The 20810-nt window shown below is 35.1% G+C and overlaps 1 protein-coding gene across 1 annotated transcript; it reads left to right on the plus strand.

Moving 5' to 3' along the window:
* The first annotated feature begins 2872 nt into the window (after window positions 1-2872).
* Window positions 2873-17695, plus strand: EPCAM (epithelial cell adhesion molecule). The gene is made up of 9 exons (XM_051975229.1): window positions 2873-3231; window positions 5282-5386; window positions 6085-6325; window positions 6588-6653; window positions 7029-7092; window positions 9506-9607; window positions 10285-10485; window positions 11569-11613; window positions 15623-17695. The coding sequence occupies exons 1-9, from the start codon at window positions 3156-3158 to the stop codon at window positions 15662-15664; spliced, it is 942 nt and encodes a 313-aa protein (XP_051831189.1). The 5' UTR covers window positions 2873-3155; the 3' UTR covers window positions 15665-17695.
* Window positions 17696-20810: the final 3115 nt, after the last annotated feature.

Raw genomic sequence — 20810 nt, forward strand, 5'->3', positions numbered from 1 at the left:
CAATGAGTTTTTTGGGGGGACATTTTAAATCTGAGGGGCAAACAAGAAATTCAGGTGCAGACATTTAGCACAGTTTTGGAAATGTGGGAATGGAGCTTACAGGCATGATTAATGCTGCTCATAAATTTGGGAGTCATCAGTTTAGAAGTAATAATTACATTATTTGAGTTGGTGAAATTGTCTAAAGAGAGCAAAAGGAGAGAGAACCCTGACTGACAATTAAAGGGTAGAAGTAGGAAAATGAACTAACAAAGAGGATAAGACAGGAAGGAGAACCAAGAAATAACATGCCTTAGGAGGAAGAGGAGAAATTATGAAGAAAGTGGGTCAAAGATGTGAAATGCTGCAAAAAGTAAAAACAAAAAGAATGAAGACAAAGAAAAAGCTACTAGATTTAGTAAGAGATCATTGGTAACCTTAGAAAGGAAAATTTCAGTGGAGAAGAAACGCATGTGTGTGTATATGTGCATACACATTGTGTAGGCTGGTTTTAGCATAGCATATTGGAAGATTTGTAGAAGGTTTAGGACAAGAATAAAGCAGAATAAGGTGTGGATAATCTGTAGTTTAGGCTGGAGCACTGATAACAAGAAGAGAATCACAGATTCAGATCTACTGAAAGGGGCTGTTTTGTTTTCTAATGGCCAAAAGGAAGGTGTCTGTGTTTCAACATACTTTTTAACTTCACCATACTAATGAACATTAACTAATATGAATACTAGCTATTCTAAGAGTTAAAAATGAGAAACTATCTGTAAAAAATTGAAAAATGTTCTCAAACTGTCCAAAAAACCCCAACAGACATAGGAGTTTGAGGTACTTTAAAATGAGAGAAAAGAAAGTAAGTAATGCAGAGCAAATATGACAGTTATAAAAGTGATGCAAAATAAACAATGCCAAGAAAACAAACTGTGAGTCAGAGATTACTGTGATAAACTATGACAACATTTAATAATCATGTTGACTTGATTCACCTCATAATAGATAACAGAAAGTGCAGTAAAAAGTTGTTATAAAATGAAGTCTTTCCTTGATTTGTAAATTTAGGATTAATTATTGAATATCTCAGAGTAAAAATATAATAATGAACACATATTGAAATGACAAGAATAATTTTTGTCAAAAATATGTTTGAATTTATTTACTATAATCAACTTCCTCAACAATAATACCATTAACAAAAAGACCACAATATATGCTTAATTACAAAAACATATTCCAATATGCTGTACTCACAAGTTCAATTTTATAGAATTTTCATAGATTTAAATATCAAATTTTTCAGTATAACAAATGACACAATCAGCTCTTGAAGTAGCTCTATTGGAAAAAACAAAAGTTATCCTTTCTCAATTATTGAGAATTAAAGTTTTTTTTTTTTTTTTTTTAAGTGGTAGTCTTCCTTGAAACATATCAAAGTTGTTTTTGTTTTTGTTTTTTTGAGGCTGATTAAGTTACAACTTGTCTGGTCCTCAGTTTCATTATCAGTAAAATGAGAAGCTTGGAATAGATTACTATTGTCTTCAAAGGGTCCTTCCATATTTAGGATTTTGTTTTATTTAAATTTGACACCTGTTTATATCGCCTTCTAAAAAGTCAAATTATATAGTTACTGTACCCATAACTATATAAATCAGTATTTATAAATTCTTTCAAATGCAGTAGTAGAAAATATTTCATTTATTATAGATATAAAACTAATCCTAAGAGATTTTTTTAAATCTTAAAATGATTTTTCATTTTATTTTTGTATATTTGTAATAATTTCTTAAAGATTAAGAATATCGCTTAAGTAGGTTCTCAGGTAAAGAAAAGAAGCTGTAGACAACAAAACTGTCAAAATAAACTGATCGCTTTGAGACTGTCCTTTACATTTACTTGAAGATATCAAAATTCCAACTCAAGGGTTTTGAAAGATTTGTCATAACTACCGAATCTACATTAATCCATTTATTCTTACTTTGTAGAATAAAAAAAGTTATTGTTTAATATGTTAGTCTGTCATTTGGCAGATAAAAAGAAAAACTAAAAAAAAAAAAAAAAAAACAACTCGGTTCCTAGAATTTAGTTCTGTTGAAACATCATTGCTTACCTGCAAAGGGCTAAAAATGTTCCAAGTAAATTACCTGACATATGAAAGGTCAACAATTATCATCTATAGCTATAAAGAAATGATTGTTAACATCTGCTTCCTCATTTACCCACTTTTAAAGTCAATTTTTTTTTTCTCCCAGGGCCCTCAAGTTCATAGTTCAAGGGAATTAAGTTAAATGGCCTTGGAGAGATCAGAGTTTGTTAGCTAGAACCAAGTAGTTTCGGGTGGCCCTTTTTGGCTGCCTTCCCTCCACTTTTTCCCCCTTTGTCTCCATTCGCCTTCCCCTTCCCCTCTTTGACTCAACTCACTCCCTTCTCCCTAACTCGTTCTCTAGGGCCTTTTTTCCCCGCTCCCTCGCATCCTCTCTTAACTGGGGCGGGCCAATTAGCCCAGGTGACTAGAGAGTGTCACTTGGCGCCCCCTCGCCACGTTCTTTCTAGACTTGCTGCTCTCCCAAACTGGGGACACACATAGGAACGGAAGCAGGGAGATGGCGGGGCCGGGGTGGGAATAGGTTGCGAGGGTAGGCCGTCCAGTGGCTTAAAGGGAAGAGACCAGAAACCATACCTGAGAAGCACCTAGGGGAGGGGGAAGGGGAAGAGGGCGGTGCCTAAACTCTAGCCAACACCGCGGGCAACACGGGAGAGGAGGGGACTTTACCCCCACCCCTTTCCCCCCGGAAGAGGAGGAGGAGGAGGATTCTACCTTGGGAACCGGTCGGACTGGTGGGGGTGGGAGGCTGGGGGCCCATAGCCCTAAGGGAGAGGCTCGGAGAGAGGCGGAGACCAGGTTGGTTGGGCTGGTCCTGGTGTGGCACTAGGCTCTCCCCAGACTCTCTGTGCCTCTCCGGGAGTCGGGCTCCACTCTGGTCCTCGTCTAGCTCGAGGCCAGGTGACCTCTGCTAGCCCCTCCCAATCTTGAGGGGCACGAGACCTTTCTACCTCGCTGCTCCTCCGGACCCTACGAGGGTGCTAGCGCACGGCAGACCACTTTGCCTCTGGGACTAGGCTTGGGAGTTCCGTGCTCCTGTGCCCTCTCCGCACCGCGCGGCGCACTCACCATGGCTCTCCCCCGGGTTCTTGCGCTCTGGTTGCTGCTCGCGGCCACGGCTGTATCGATGAGCTGGGCTGGGAAAGGTGAGCCGGAGGAACGACGATCAGGGATGCTGGGGCGTGGGGTGGTGTGTATGTGTGCGGTGGGGGTGACCACGGTTGCTGAAGGCTTCGTCGGGGCTGAGGAGGGAGAGAGGGATGGATGAGGGCATTGGGCAGATTGCATTTAGTGACCCGAGGACCCGGAGAGTGTAGGCAGAGGCGGGGAACGGCTAGCCAGAGTCGCGTAGCCCTGACTGTCTTTGTTTCTCGGGGAAGGAGCCAGCTTCGCTCGACTGCTCCTGCTGAGCTTCGCCTCAGAAACAATTAAGGGCGAATTAGGGGTGAGGGCCTAGAGAAGGGACCGGTCTCGGGAGGCTGACTTAGGGCGGGGGGAAAAGGGGAAAGCGGCTGGGGAATGAAGACCCAGGTTGTGGAAAGTCTGGGGAAATTGGTACGCGGGGAGGGGCCTTGAGTATTGTTCTTTGGCAGCACCGTTGGGGTAGGAGAGGGGTAAAAGGCGGGGGTCGGGTCATTCCTTCTGCCTTCCGGCCCCGCCGACCCTGCCCTTTTTTCTTCCCTTTTCCTTGTCCCTTTTCACTCCCTCTTTCCCTCCACACAATGGCGCCACACTCCCTTTTCTGGGCTTCGGTTACTTCGGCTGATGGAGAGATCCCTTGGGGAAGCTGGGGAAAGCGGGAACTGGTCAATGGCCGGGGCTGGGCTGGGCTGGGCTGGGCTGGATTGGGCTGAGCTGGGCTGAGTTGGACCCCGCCCCACGGGGAGACTTGCTACCTGAGTTAATGCCCGGATGAGAACCGGGAGCGGCGCCACAGGTGATTGTCTTGAAGCGCTCCGCGCCCGTCTGTACACCTGTTCTTTCCAGGCATCCTCTCCCTTCTCCCCACTTTACTTCTGCTCCCTCGAGGAGTGGAAAGAAGTTACGCACTTTAGGGAAGGAAAACTTTCCAATTATGATCCAACTTCTTGTTGACTGAAACACCTGAAGTCCGTTTCCTATTGGAAAGATAAGAAACTAATGATTTCCTTTAAGTGCAGTTGGATGCTGCATTCCATACTCCTTGAGGACTCTTGCCTGCTATCTATTTTTAGTATATTGGCTGCAATAATATTCGTTCTAGTCTTCCCTTTGTTGACTTTTATCTCCCATTTGGCCTGTACATATTTTGTCTTCCATCTCCTACTTCCCTTCTCTTTGAGAACAGGTTGGGTTTTAATTTCATTGTATTATGGGTGTTTATTTTTTGCCTTTATGTCCCCAGCGCTTAGCACATTTCGTGATGCATACATATAATGAAGTAGGTGCTTCATACATGTTGACTGACTGCGGTATTATCAGAGAGACATTTTACTTTGTCTTTAATGAATCAAATCGATTTTGAACTGGAGGGGGGTGGGTTCTGAAGGGAAGTTAGGAAGAAATGACTTCTATGTTTTATAAAGGTTGGTTATGTTTGAGGGAATGGATTGAGCCTAAAAATTGATATAGGAATCAGTGAAATGATCCAATGTATAAACAAGTCAAAAAAATTTTAGAACCAATTTTTCTTGCCATTTAAAGCTGTGATTTTACTGGATACTTCGGTATGATTCCCAGAAACTCATTTAACTGGAGCACCAGAATTGTCTTTGAGGGGAGTATTATTATTAATGCTGCTGTTGCATTAATGGAAAGATACCAGATTTTAAAATATCTTTTATTATTATTATTAAATATCTTTTTTCCTTTTCTGGAAGAAGAAATGACTTGGGTTTCTATGTTTTGTAAAGGTTGGTTATGTTTAAGGGAATGGAAAGATTGAACCTAAAAATTTACATAGGAATCAGTGAAATGACCCAGTGTACAAACAAGTCAAAAAAAATTTTAGAACCAATTTTTCTCGCCATTTAAAGCTGTGACTTTACTGGATACTTCTGTAGGATTCCCAGAAACTCATTTAACTGGAACACCAGAATTGTCTTTGAGGGGAGTATTATTATTAATGCTGTTGTTGCATTAACTGAAAAATACCAGATTTTAAAATATCTTTTATTATTATTATTATTATTAAATATCTTTTTTTCCTTTTCCTAGCTTGTATCTGTGAAACAAATAAGCTAACAAACTGCACTGAAATATCACCTGATGAGTGCCAGTGTCAGGCCATTGGTTCACCAAATATAGTCACCTGTTCAAAACGTGAGTTTAGTCTAATTTTCTGCTATTAATTTTATGTTTAGTATATTAATTTGGTTAGTAGAATGTAGTAGAGACCATTTGTAAATAACAAATCAGTGTGTAAAAATATTTACAAAGAAGTATATTATTTGTCTTGTTTATAATGGGACATTCTGGTTTCAGCTCAGTTGTATGTGCATTTTTTAAAAAGTTATCTAACTATCCACATTTATAGGTATTATGGCTTTTTTCTAGAATGTGAGAGGTGAATTTTTTATAAGTAATTTGTCTTTCTAGAACATAAGAAGTCAACACTTAAGGCTTTGCATGTATCATTCTCCAGTGATTCAAAGGAGAATAAAAATTAAAATACACTCTTCAGAGTAAACAATATGACCCATATAAGAACATTTTTTAAAAATTCTGACTTGTAGGATTTTAGATCTTGAGAAAGACTTCCTTTTCATTAAATGTGAGGAAACAAAGCCAGTGATTTGCATGTCATGCATATAAATAGTAGAGTTATGTCTTCATATTTCTAGTTTACCCATTTTTATCATACTGTCTTGGGAATTTATCCTTTCTTGAATTTAGTGATTGTGTTCATGTCTTAACTTCTGAGCTGTGTAGGCTCTTGAATATTATTTGTAATAAAAGATACTGAGGCATAAGCCCAGTTTTATTTTTGAGTTTGACTATAACATTTTTTTTCCCCAAAGTGGCTTCAAAATGTTTGTTGATGAAGGCAGAAATGACTAATTCAAAGAGTGGGCGGAGAAAAAGACCAGAAGGATCTTTTAAAGATAATGATGGAATATATGATCCTGATTGCGATACACATGGTCACTTCAAACCTCGCCAGTGTAATGGCACTGCCCTTTGCTGGTGTGTGAATACAGCTGGAGTAAGAAGAACAGATAAGGATACTGAAATATCATGCAGTGAACTAGTAAGAACATAGTAAGTTTGCCTTTATTACTAATATTCATATTTTTCAGATAAATTCCTTGTCTATGAATCATAACAGTATTTTGTACTGGAAACTTTGATGATAAATATGATAGTTAATCTAAAAGCATTCTGATTCATTTGTTGGTTTGATTAAAAAAGCAATTTATTTCCTATTAATGCTATTACTGCCATATTTGAGTCTTGGAAAATTATCCAATAATTGAAAGTTTAAAAATATAAGGAAGAATTAAGTTAATTTTTTTTATTACAGTTGGATCGGCATTGAACTGAAACACAAAACAAGAGAGAAACCTTTTGATAGTACCATCTTAAAAAAGTAAGTCTTATTAAAGTCTATGTCTTGTACATATTTAAGAACTTAGTATATGGCTTTTCATTCATTCATTAAAATGCTTAATTATTTGTAAAATTAAGCCTTTGAACTGAATCATCTTTAAGATCCATTCTAGCACTGACATTCTATATTTACCAAATGATGTTGGTGTTTAAAAACTTCTGCCTTCATGTTGTTCTATAAGAGGTAAATATTTCTTGTAACAAGTTATTCATGATGCTTATAAAAATTAAAAATAGAACATTACTTTAATAGGTTAATTGGAGAACTATAACTATATTGTGTCAATAAAATGTTGCTGCTTATAATTTTGTATTGTAAAATAGCTATTTTATAACAGATTTTTAATTTTTACAGTGCCCTCATAAAGGAATTTGAGCGTCGTTATCAGCTGAACCAGAAATATATCAAAGAAATTACGGTAATATATTTTCTTCCTGTTGCAAACTATCTTTGAAAGAACAGACTAGTTTTAGCAAATATGTGATAATATAGCTGGGTACAGTGGATAAACTACTAGATTTGGAGACAGGAAGACATGGATTCAAATCTTTCCTCTGACACTTAAAAGCTATATGCCCATGGGCAAATCACTCGATGCCTTTTAGTAACTCTGGAAAAAGTTCATTCACTAAGTTATAACTGGCTTGTCATCTGTGTTAAGTACTTCATTCATTTTAATTCTGTAGTCTTTATCTTTGATTTCCATATTTTTTTACATCTAAAAGTGTAGTGATTCTTGCATTTCAAAGAATATAATGTATTCAGGGGGAAAAGTTCAGACATTTCATCCTGATTAGACAGGCATATTTTCATAAACTGATGATATAGATAACCACTGAGACAAAAAATTTGAGATACTGCTTTTCTTGTTCACCTTTCCCATAGAAATACTCTTCAAGTATCATTTCCCTCCCCAGTCTTTAAAACATCCTTCTCTCTCTCTAGAAAATATAGTTCTTTGAAACTTGTTATATTTCCTTCCCTCCCTCCCCCCCAGATTATATATTTTCTTTGTGGGTATTAAGTAACCACTATATTCTTATTAAGATGTATTCTAATTTAGAGTTTTTAAAAATGCTGTATCAAAGATTAATCTCTGCGCTTCCCAAGAGTATTCTTGCTTCCCATCCGTGGACTTAGACAGTCAAAATGATTCATTCCAAGTTGTTACTGAAAAAATACTTGAATGTAGTAAATATCTGAGGCAGGATTTGAACCCACATTTTACAATTCCAAATTCAGTCCTCTATTCATTCTACACCATAGGATATTTGGGAGAGATATCGTTACTCCTTTCTTTGTCATCAAGTAGGAGACTGAATTTGGATTTAGCACTTTACCTATGCCACACAGGATAATTTGAAATGAAAAGGATAGTACTGGTTCAAATAAGCCGTATAGTCTATAATAATTTTTATTGTGGTAGCAAACACTGCATTTCTTTCGTGACAGAAGTTTTTATTGTTAATTATAATTAACTTTTAAATAAACTTTTAGAGCCATTTGTTCTAAACCACATGTAGCGTATATAAAGATGTCACATTTCTTTAAAAAAAAAAAAAAAAAGCTTTGGGGCAGTTAGTTGATGTAGTAGATAGAGCACCAGCCCTGAAGTCAGGAGGGCCTGAGTTCAAATGTGACCTCATTCACTTAACACTAGCTGTGTGACCCTGGGCAAGTCACTTAACTCCAGTTGCCTCGGGGGGGGGGGGAGGGATCGATTTTAGGAGGAAAGGAACCTACATGTGCAAAAATGTTGTGGCAGCCTTTTTTGTAGTGGCTAGAAAGTGGAAACTGAATGGATGCCCATCAGTTAGGAATGGCTGATTAAATTATGGCATATGAATGTTACAAAATATTATTATTCTATAGAAATGATCAGCAGGATGATTTCAGAGAGGCCTGAAGAGATTTACACAATTGATGCTAAGTGAAGTGAACAGAACCAGGAGATCTTTCTTCATAGCAATAAGAAAATTATTTGAAGATCAATTCTAATGGACATGGTTCTTTCAACAGTGAGATGACTAAGGCCAGTTCCAGTGATCTTGTGATGAAAAGAGCCATCTACACCCAGAGAGAGGACTGTGGGAACTGAGTGTGGACCACAGCATAGCATTTCCATTCTTTCTGTTGTTTTTTGCTTGCATTTTGTTTTCTATCTCATTTTTTTTCTTTTTTGATCTGATTTTTTTTGTGTAGCACAACAGCTGTATAAATATATATACATATATTGGATGTAACATATCTTTTTATCATGCTTAACATATATTGGATTATTTACTATCTAGAGATGGGGTGGGTTAGCACGGAAATTTAGACCATAAGATTTTGCAAGTTGCATTGTTGAAAAATTATCCATGTCTTGAAAATAAAAAGCTTTAATAATAAAAAAAACCAGCTTTTTTATGTTAAAAATCTATGCAAAGATAGTTTTCAACATTCACCTTTGCAAAACCTTGTGTTCCAAATTTTCTTTCCCTCTCTTTCCCTCATCCCCTCTCCCAGATAATAAGTAATCCAGTGTATATTAAACATGTGCAATTCTTCTATACATATTTCCATAACTATCATGCTGCACAAGATAAATCAAAAGGGGGAAAAAATAAGAAGGAAAACAAAAAGCAAGCAAATAACAAAAAAGGTGAAAATATTATGTTGTATCACAACATTTCTGAATTCCAATAGTTACTTATTATTTCAGTGGAGAAGAGCAACTGCAAATGATTCAAAAGTCATAGAATTTAATGACAGAAATGTCATGAGAAACACTATGGTTTTGGTTGCTAATTATATTTACTTGATCTTTAGTCTTTTTTTTTTTTTCCTAGTATGAGAATGATATTATCACTATTGAACTGATGCAAAATGGTACCGAAAAGAGATCCAATGATGTGGACATAGTTGACGTGGCTTATTATTTTGAGAAAGATGTGAGTATGATTGGTTGCATCATTCTGAAGGACTATTTTGGCAATATCACTCAAGAAAAGAAGGAAGGGGGAGGAATTAATATGCTTTCAATCACATTAATATTAAAAACCTTCTAGCTACTATTTCCAGTCTCTATTTCTTCTCATTCTTCAGAATCATCCCCTTGATGGTAGTCAGTTTAGTCTTTTTATTGTTTTTTCCTATACCAAAGAAAGTCATGGGTACTTAAAAGTTAGGAAATGTTCGTATATGAATTTGCTAAGAGAATTTGCTAGTGCCATTTTACTACCTCTAATATCATCTCCTCCCCATTATATCCTTCAAATAACTATGTTACACTCCATTAACTCTTAACCATTCTCTGAAAAATCTTGTACAACATCATTCAGCATGTAAATAGATACGCAATTTATTATACTGCCTCTTACTTAATCATCTGTCATATGTACATGTGTATATTTTGTTTCCAACTAGATCTATGAATTTTTTAAGGGTACATTTTTAAGGGTACTTCTTTTATGCTTCCTCATACCTGTAGAGCCCCTGGTGCAGGGAGTAAAATAAGTGGGAGGCATGTAAAAAATTTCATTTATTGTTCAATTTGGTGATAAAATACTAATGATGTTTGGCAATGGTTCTTTCTAAACTTTTAAAAATTGTTTTCTTTCCAATATAGGTAAAAGGCGAATCTCTCTTTTATTCCAGTAAACTTAATCTTGACATAAATGGTGAAATGCTTGACCTGGATCCTGCTCAAACTTTAATCTATTATCTGGATGAAAAGGCACCTGAATTTTCAATGCAAGGACTACAAGCTGGTATTATTGCTGTCATAGTAGTTGTCGTTCTAGCACTTGTAGCTGGCATTGTTGTGTTGGTAAGTAAGAGTAAATACCAGTGTCCCAAGTATTATTTCAGGAGCTTTGACAAGTTATTTTCATTTTCAAATGGAGAAACTGAAGTAACAATATTCAATCTCGTTTTAAAGTTTTAATAATTAATCCTATATGATTACTATTTTCTTAATCTTCCTATGAGATAATCACTCTCTGTAAGAAAAGAAACTTTGTTTTATGTGTGTTGTAGGAGAAGAAATAGACTATAAACATGGTCTTTTTATTTATTTTCTTTTGCCAAAAAGCAGCAAATACAAATACTCTTCTCCACTTAAAACATCTTAACTCATGAGCAAAAAAAAAAGAACTAGACAATCCTAAACTCCCAAATCACCTACCCTTGCTGTTCAAGCTATTATATGATAATATTAATAGCTCACAGGTAGCAGTTACACTTACATAAAATTTGGTCCTCACAATAAGTCTATGAATTTGGTGCTGTTTCCCCCATTTTAGAGTTGAGGAAACTGAGAGTGGGAGAGACTGATTGATTTGAGGTCATATAACTAACTATATGTCTTGAGGTCAAATTTGAGCTCATATCTTTTACCAGATCCAGCACCTAAGCCACTTCCTCAAGGAGAGGAGAAAAGGGGTTAAGTGTTATATTATGAAAACTAAGTGAAGTAAATTCTCTCTTTAAGTCATATATCTACATATGTATTTATATACATATGTAGATACACTATAAAGAATTTGGACATTGGCTCTCATATATTGAAAATGATATTTTTAGTATTATACCCCTTTTGCCATTTTTATACAATAAAACCATTTATATATTCTGTGGAATTTGTAATAATGGACTTTGATCTTTAAGCATGATTGTCCTCAGTTTTCAGTTTTATTTGAAAATGTTATGCCTTTATTAGAAGCAATTTTTACTTAACAGTTCTTATTTTTCTGAAAAGTCGGCTTAGATTGTTATTTATGCTATTTACAATAGTTTAATTAGATTAAATATAAAATTGTTCAATTATGAACCCTTTAATAGAATTTAATGTGTAACTATTTTTTTGACTAAATATTAAAGTTTTCTAAAATTATTAAATATCTTCATTTAGGTTATGTCCAGGAAGAAAAGGAAGACAAAATATGAAAAAGCTGAAGTAAGTTGATCATTAATTAAATTCATTTTAAGGTATTAGTAATAATAATAATAGCAATTATATAGACCATTAAAACTTGCAAAGGACTATACATGTTATTTTGCCCTCAGAACAACTCTCACAGATAGGCGCTATCATTTCCCCAATTTGCAGATAGGGACACTAGGGAAAATGTAGGTTATATGACTTGATCATAATTACACAGCCAGTAAATGTTTGAGGTGAAGATTAAACTGAGATCTTCCTCACTCAAGATCTAGTGCCCTGTCTCATTTCACTACCTAATTACCAAGTAATATGATAGTAGAAAGAAGCTTTGATACTGGAGTCAAAGGACCTGAATCAGTTTATTCATCTCTAAGATGAGGACATTGGACTAGTTGGTCTGTAAAATCCCTTTTAGCTCTAAATCTATGATCTCATGAATTTGTAGAATAATTTGTTAAACAACTTTCTATTGGCTAAATTAGAGAATGCTCCAAACATACAAATAGATTCCAATTGTCTGATGACCCCACTAGAATATTATTCTAGGAGTTTGTGCCTAATAATGAATGCACTTGTCTAAATCCCCCTTACGTAAAAACCAAAAGAAATATCTTTTATGGGGTTCTGTTCTAATGTTCTAGCAATTATACTGGGATATCATTAGATTAGGAGGTCCATAATATTGTGCTTGTTTAAAAAGAGATATATTGCTATTCTTAATGTCACTCCCCAGTGGATCCCTTCTTAGTAGCAAAGAAATATACAATTAAACAAAACAAGTCAGCACATTGATCATATTTAATAGCATATACCTCTTTCCATATAACTGTCAGTAACTTGATAGGAGTTCTGATCTTTCTGTATTGTTTTCCTTTGTATTTATATGGTTTGGGGGAGGTGGTGGGGAAGGTGGGGGACAGTACATGTTGTTCATTTTGTTCTTCAAGCTTTTATTTTAACAACCCTTCTCAGCTTTTTTTGAATTCTTTCTATGGCACAATATTCCATTACCTTTCATTTGCCACATTTCAGCCATTCATTCCCTAATCAATCAACATCTATCCATTTTGAATGGAGATACTTTTTCTTAAACAGTGATCCTTTGATGAGATCTAATTAATGAAGTCAAATGTAGCTAAGGTGAAATATGATTAGCTTTAAATTAATGGAGAAGTACTTGGAATAGATGGATTTAATTTAAGTCATGATTATTTTTGATATTGTTATGATGTACTGTTAATTATAAATGTCCAAAACTGTTTACAGACTTGGGATTGAACTTGATTTCTGATGATTTATGGACATTTCACAGATAAGGAAACCGAAGTCTTGCCTCAGAATCTCATAGCGGTGGGACTTTTTAAGTCCTTCTGATTAGTGTTTTAGATAATTGTGTAAAGCATTACCTTTTTTCACTAAATATATTAGGCTGAAAGCATCATTCTAAGATCATGAGATCACTGATTTAGTTACAGAGAATCATGTTTTAGACGGTTTCCAAAGTGTGTTACTCACAGTAACCCAATATTCCTTCAATGACTCCTATTTCACAGATAAGAAAACTAAGGTGTAGAGAAGTGATGTGACTTACCTATATTCATAGGGATAAATGATAGAGCTTGAAATTTTTTCTATCGGAGCAGTTAGTTGGCAGAGTGGCCACTTGGCAGACTCCTGGGCCTAGCTAGAGTCAGGAAGAGTTGAGTTTTAATGTGGACTCAAACACTGACTGGGCAAGTCACTTGACCCGGTTTTCCTCATCTGGAAAAGGAAGTGGCAAACCATGCGATATCTTTGCCAATTATATCCCAAAGAGATCTTAAAGGAGGGAAAGGGACTCACATGTGCAAAAATGTTTGTGGCAACCTTTTTTATAGTGGCAAGAAACTGGAAACTAAGTGGATGCCCATCAGTTGGAGAAGGGCTGAATAAGTTATGGTATATGAATATTATGGAATATTACTGTTCTATAAGAAATGATGAGCAGGCAAATTTCAGAAAAACCTGTAAAGACTTAAATGAACTCATGCTGATTGAAGTGAGCTGAACTAGGAGATCATTGTACACAGCAACAAGATTATATGATGATCAATTCTGATGGACGTGGCTCTTTCTAAATATGAGGTGATTCAGAGTAGTTCCAAAGATCTTCTTGTGATTAAGAGAGCCATCTACATCCAGAGAGAGGACTGTGGGAACCGAGTGTGGAATATAACATAGCATTTTCACTCTTTTTGTTGTTGTTTGCTTGCATTTTATTTTGTCATTTTTTTCCTGTTTTGATATTTCTTGTGCAGCAAGATAATTGTGTAAATATGTATGCCTATATTGGATTTAACACATATTTTTACCATGTTTAACATATATTGGATTATTTGATAGGTATGGAAAGGGGAAAAATTGGAATGTAAGGTTTTGCAAGGGTTAATGTTGAAAATTTACCCATGCATGTCTTTTGAAAATTAAAAAGCTTTAATAAAAAGAAGAAAAATATATTTGCCAAGAAAATCCCAAATGGGGTCATGAAAAATTAGATACAATTGAAACAAAACAAAATCTGTCCTGTCATACCATGTTGTTTCCCAGGTACTATCTGGGTAATTTTGAAAAGGAGGCCTTAGTTTCCTCATTTGTAAGTTGAGAAAATTCATCTAGACAAGGTCATTCAAATTCTAAACGTTCTACAAATCTGTGATAATTTATTAGCAGCCTTCCAAGCATCAGCTGTAATACTATTACTAATGTTTAAGTCTTTCATTATCATGAAAAATAGAAGTTATTGCTCCATTTTCTGAATTTTTATATTACTTTATTTTGGGGACAGTCATAATAACTTTGTTTCTGTTTGAGTTGTTTATAAAGACAGGTCACTGATATATGAATCTTTGTAGTTTATGAAGTATTGTCTCAGAACTGCGTTATTGTACCCTTTTTGCAGATGAAGAAATTAAGGCTTTAGGAGCTTACATGAATTGTCTAAACTTTTTATGGCTAGTAAGTGGCAGAACTTAAAATTTTTTTTATATCTTTAAGAATTTTTATAATAATAGCTTTTTATTTTTCAAAACACATGCAAAGGTAGTTTTCAACATTCACCTTTGCAAATCCTCATGTTCCAAATTTTTCTCTCCACTTTCCCTTCTTCTTTAGATAGCAAATAATCGAATATAGGTTAAACATGTGCAGTTCTTCTAAACACTTGCATATTTATCATGCTGCACAAGAAAAATCAGATCAAAAGGGAAAAATGAGAAAGAAAAAAATAAGCAAGCAAACAACAATAAAAAAGGTGAAAATATTTTGTTGTGATCCACATTTAGTACCTATAGTCCTCTCTGGATGCAAATAACTGTCTATTACAAGACTTTTGGAATTGGTCTGAAATACCTTATTATTGAAAAGAGCCAAGTCTATCACAGTTAATCACATAATCTCGTTATTGCAGTATATGATGTTCTCTTGGTTCTACTCACTTCACTTAACATCATTTCATGTAAGTCTCACCAGGCTTTTCTGAAATCATCCTGCTGATTATCTCTTATAGAACAATAATATTCCATTATATTCACATATCATAACTTATTTAGCCATTCTATGGGCTTCCACTTATGGGCATCCACTCAGTTTCCAATTCCTTGCCACTACAAAAAGGGCAGTCACAAACATTTTTGCACATATATATTCTTTTCCTTTTTTGTGATACAGACCCAGTAGAAACACTGCTGGATCAAAGGGTATGGACAGTTTCATAGCTCTTTGGGCATAGTTCTAAATTGCTCTCCAAAATGTTTTGATCAGTGGAACTTCAATTTAAACTATTTTCCTGATTAACTGTTCAGTATTCAATCAACTGCAGCTTTATAAACTCTTAATGGACAAGAAATATTGAATTTCATATTCTTGCAATCTTTTGCGTATATTAGGTATGTCAATAAATATTGAGTTAAAATTATTGTAAATGAGAGGAATTTCATTTTTGATGACTTACAAACTTTGTCGACCTTTTTACTATCTCTCACAGATAAAGGAGATGGGTGAATTTCACAGAGAACCTTCCGCATAACTACCAAAATGGAAAGACATCAAGAAGAAAAAATAGATCTTGATACTGGATATGTGGCCATGGAAAAAAGGAAGTCTTGCCAGATTAATATGTTTCTAGGAACCACTATAGCCAAGGGTTCAGAAATGCAGAATGAGCGTAGATTGTTAAGAAGTGGGATTTATTAATTACTCAAGATTATGAGTAATTCAAAAATTTTGGCTATCCATATCTTAAAAAGTTGAGCCACTACAAATTATTCAAATATACATTTTCTTACTCAAAAACTAGACAACAGGAGTTTAAGCAGATGCTTATGACATGAAAATTAATACTTTAAATATATTTCCATGATAGGATTTTAATTTCACACTTTTATTTGTAAATGAAAGCTTAACTTTTAGTAATGTTTTTTGTTTGTCTTGTACATATTTTTTGTTTTGAATTTCCTTAGTTTTTTTATGAACCATGAGATAAACAAAGTTGTTCAAAATTGAATATCCCATTTTTTATTTATCTGAAATCAAGGTATCAATTTCTACAAAGTACCAACTAGTCTTAAGCTACTGGATAATTTGTAATATTCAGACATCTGAATGTCAGAAATGAATGATATATTTCATGGACTAACTGAAGTTTCTCCTCTATGCGATATTGCTTTTATTTAAAACAAAAGTTAAAATTATGTTAAAAAAAAAAAAAAGGAGTGAGAAAGAATGGGAAATGAACCTTGGGGAAGAACTTAAGGGGAAGAATTTTTGAGACAGAAAAACTTGATAAGTGATTTCAAATGAGTGATTTATTACATTAAAATTTCTTCAGATTTTTGTTACTAAACATTTCTGATGAAAAGAACATAGCTGACTCCCCAAATACCCAGAGTAGATTGTCTAAATTATAGATATCCTTATGTATTTTGTTTTTGCTCTCAGATTTTTTTTTAAAACGAGATACTTCAGTATCTTCCATGAGGATAGCAAAGTAGGTTACATTTAATTTAAAATGAGCTGTGTTATAAAGAGTCATTTGTATGGACTCTGAAGTGCCAGATCTTGGATTCAAATTCTGCTTTTTGACAACTGTGACATTGAGCAAGTCACTTCATTTCAGAACTTTTTCTTTGTTTATAGTAACTGACACACAGTAGCCCTTAAATGTTTATTAATTGATTCCTTTGTAAAGTGAGGCTTTTGAACCAAATGACCTCTAATGTCCATTTTAGCTGATAATTTGGTACTTTAAGCCAATTTTTCTACTTGTAACAGCTTTTTACAACCTTGGGTATTAGGTATACAAAATAAGTAGGCAAATCAGACATTTACTAATAATAAATCATAATTTTTGTGACACCCCCACATTCAGTTACATGCCACATGGGTCAAACAAGTTGAACACAGAATATATCTATTAACATTCGTTAAATGGTAGTGGATTTAACCCAAATACTATCTGGTTAGTCACCAGGGTTGGGGAGTTCAAAGAGCTTTTAATCTATCAAGTAGAAAATCAGAGATAGCTGTAACTCTGAAACAACTGGAATTACTTTTATTTTTATTGTATGCCCTGTGTGTAACAGAATATAACAATCAATTAGCACACCACCAAATTAAGGACGAAAGCCACCAACCTTATAATGACATAACTAAATTTCAATTTATTCATTCCTTTATCAGTTAACATGAAATTTCCAAAAAGTTGTTAGTAATAACATTTATACAAATTTTAAAAGTTACAGAGTAACCTCTTTCCAGTTATTTGAAGTAGATGGTATGAGCATCATTTCAATTTTAAAGATGAGGAAATGGATTAACCATATTAATAGGACTAAGAACCCATTTCTGATTCCAAGTAGGGTATTTCTATTATATTGCCTTAAAAAAAAAAAAAACCTACCAGTTTGAGAAGATAATTCACCACTAGTCATTCCTTATGTACCCAGCCATAAACAAAGTACTTCAACTTATCTACCTTGTTATGCACTCCAAAAACAGTTTAGTCAATTTTTGTATTGCTATATGAAGGGTATCTCATCAAATAAAATGTTAACAAAAAGTTAATGTTTTTGATGTAATGGGAAGTATATCTTAAAAGGTAACTAAATAATAAAAGCAGCATTCGTGTATGTATATATATACATACACATGTAAACATGTATAAACTAGGTGGTGCATTGAGTGCTGGGCCCGGAGTCAGAGAGACTTGCCTTTCTGAATTCAAATCTGGCCTCAGACACTAGGAATGTCACTTTAGGCAAGTCACTGGCCTCCTGTTTGCCTCAGTTTCCTTATCTGTAAAATGAGCTGGAGAAGGAAGTGACACGACAACTCCAATATCATTGCCAAGAAAACTCCATGTGGGGTCATGAAGAGTTGGACATGATGATATTACATGTATGTACATATACTATATAGATAGATATAATACTAGATATATGTACAATAAATTTAAAGTGCTATATAAATGTTAGCTGTTATTACTCAGGTGCCAGGAAGTAAAAGTAGCTTGAGCCTTTAGTTTTCAGAGCCAATTGTGTCTTGGAAGATGATTTCATTGCCTTTTAAGGAAAAACTAGCTTAATTTTCATGGAAGTGAAAACTAAGCTATTGCTCCCACCGCACAGCACCCCACCCTTTAGTAGGAAGGTCCTACAGGTCTTCTAGAATAGGGCCTCTTTTTCAAAAAATTAATATTTTTACTGAAGTTTTTTATTTTCAAAATATATTCAAGGACAATTTTTCAACATTGACCCTTGAAAAACTTTGTGTTCCAATTTTCCTCCCTTTCCCCCCACTCCTTCCCCTAGATGACAAGTAATCCAATATATATTAAACATGGTAAAAATACATGTAAACCCAATATAGGCACACATATTTATACAATTATCTTGGTGTACAAGAAAAATGAGACCAGAAAGGAAATAAAATTTAAGGAAACAACAAAAGTAAAAATGCTATGTGGTGATTCATACTCAGTTCCCACGGTCCTCTTTCTGGATGCAGATGGCTGTCAGCATCACAAGATCATTGGAATTGGTTTGAATCATCTCATTGAGAAGAACCACATCCATTAGAATTGCTCATCATATAATCTTGCTGTTGCCTTGTGTAATGATCTAATTCTGCTCATTTCACTTTGCATCAGTTCATGTAAGTCTCTCTAGGCCTCTCTGAAATCCTGCTGGTCATTTCTTACGGAACAATAATAGTTCTTTATGTTCATATATCATAACTTATTAAGCCATTCCCCAATGGATGGGCATCCACTCAATTTCCAGTTTCTTGCCACTATAAAACAGGGCTGCCACAAACATTTTGACACATGCGGGTGCCTTTGCCTCCTCTAAGATCTCTTTGGATATAAGCCCAGCAGAAACACTGCTGGATCAAAGGGTGTGCACAGTTTGATAATGCTGTGAGCATAGGTCCAGATTTAGACCAGGGCTTCTTAAAGTTTTCCCACTCAACTGCTTTTCCTGTTCTTTTCACCTGAGAAATATTTAGGTGTTCGCAGGTCTATAAATATACTTTATACATAAGAAGCTTTGCTTCTTAAACTATGCTTAGGGGACCTAAGAAATGTTATAGAGAACTTATACCATTTAAATGATTTTAGAGTTAGTCAACCCTTACTTAACGGATGCAAGAAACCTAATACTGGCAACATTAAACGGAGGTGGGAGGAAGTAAAGCAGAAACAATAACCAATATAACAACCCTTTAAATGAGTGGCTGAATATTTCCTTGCTTTGAAAGGACTGAATTTCAGATCTAAATAATCATGTCCATTGCTTGAGTGAAGTCAAATCTTTATAATTCACCATGGATTTCAATATAAAAGGGTGACCAGGAGCAGAAGTACCAGAAACATGAGGGCTACAGCAAAGATTAGAAAGCTAACATTTATACAATAAAGTTTGCAAAGTGCCTTACAAATATTATATTACTTTATCTTCCTAACAACTCTGGGAGATAATTTCTATTATCCCCATTTGGGAATTTATTATCCCTTGTTAAGGAAATTGAGGCAGAAAGTAAGTGACCTGCACAGGATCACAGGGTAGGTAGGTATTCCAGCTGCTATCTGAGATTGACTGGCAAACCACTTCTGGTGATGCCTCTAGAAATGAGATTTTCCACACCTTTGAGAGATTAGAGAGTAAATTATCTATGTCTATTTGGTAAGGCGAGTCCTCTGTGAATATGCTCTGAACCCTCAAGAATTCTACATCCAAGATAATTGTGGTAAGCTGTCTTTAGGACCACTAGCTGGGTTACTCCTGGGCCTTCCAAATTGGACATTTAAGCCTTCTCTTCTAGGGAATTTCCTCAAAGTAACAAGAAGTTGGATTTGAGGAGTCAAAATGGATTTTCCCTAATAGAAAAGGACAAATGAAAAGATAATGAGATGTGCCCTCTTTCTCTTGCTGAGACTTAAATGGCAGCTAGAGTAATTCATGGCTTTTTTTTTTCTTTTAGAAGTCAAGTAATCAGGAAGTGAAATTAATAGCTTAAGCTTGCAGTTCACAGATAGCCCAACAAAACCAAAGGCAAATTATTTTAAGAACCATGACTAATTAGAGATTCAGTATTAGCCAAAGATATGTTTGAATAGATGAATTGGTTAGATGATGTTACTGAGGTTAAATTTATGCAAGTTCAGTACCTACATGATCTGGTTAGCTTAGATCTGGCCACACTGTTTATCCAGATCATAAATTGGGCTTGATGAAAGATTATGGTTATTAAATCTAACTAACTTCATTTAGAGAGCACGTGCTGCTTACCAGTGATGTTTTGAGCTCCACAGACTTGTGACACATGAAGGATATCACAGACTTGTTTTAAGTGGACAGAATTTCTAAGTCTCCCAGCCACCTAAGATCCATTTTAGAGTTTATTCTTGGCTTTGCCTTTCTTTTTGCTTCCACAGGGAGTTGATTCATCTTTATTACTTCAATTATCTCTTCTATGATGATGAACCTCCATCCATTCCTAGGGCAGCCAGGTGGCACCATAGTGCATAATGTGCTGGAGTCAGGAAGACTCATTTTCCTGAATTCAGTCTGGCTCCAAACACTAGTTATGTGACCCTGGGCAAGTTACTTAACCTTGCTTGCCTCAGTTTCCTCAGATGTAAAATGAGTTGGAGAAGGAAATGGCAAACTACT

This window comes from Antechinus flavipes, chromosome 2 (genome assembly GCF_016432865.1).
Source record: "Antechinus flavipes isolate AdamAnt ecotype Samford, QLD, Australia chromosome 2, AdamAnt_v2, whole genome shotgun sequence".
NCBI lineage: Eukaryota > Metazoa > Chordata > Mammalia > Dasyuromorphia > Dasyuridae > Antechinus > Antechinus flavipes.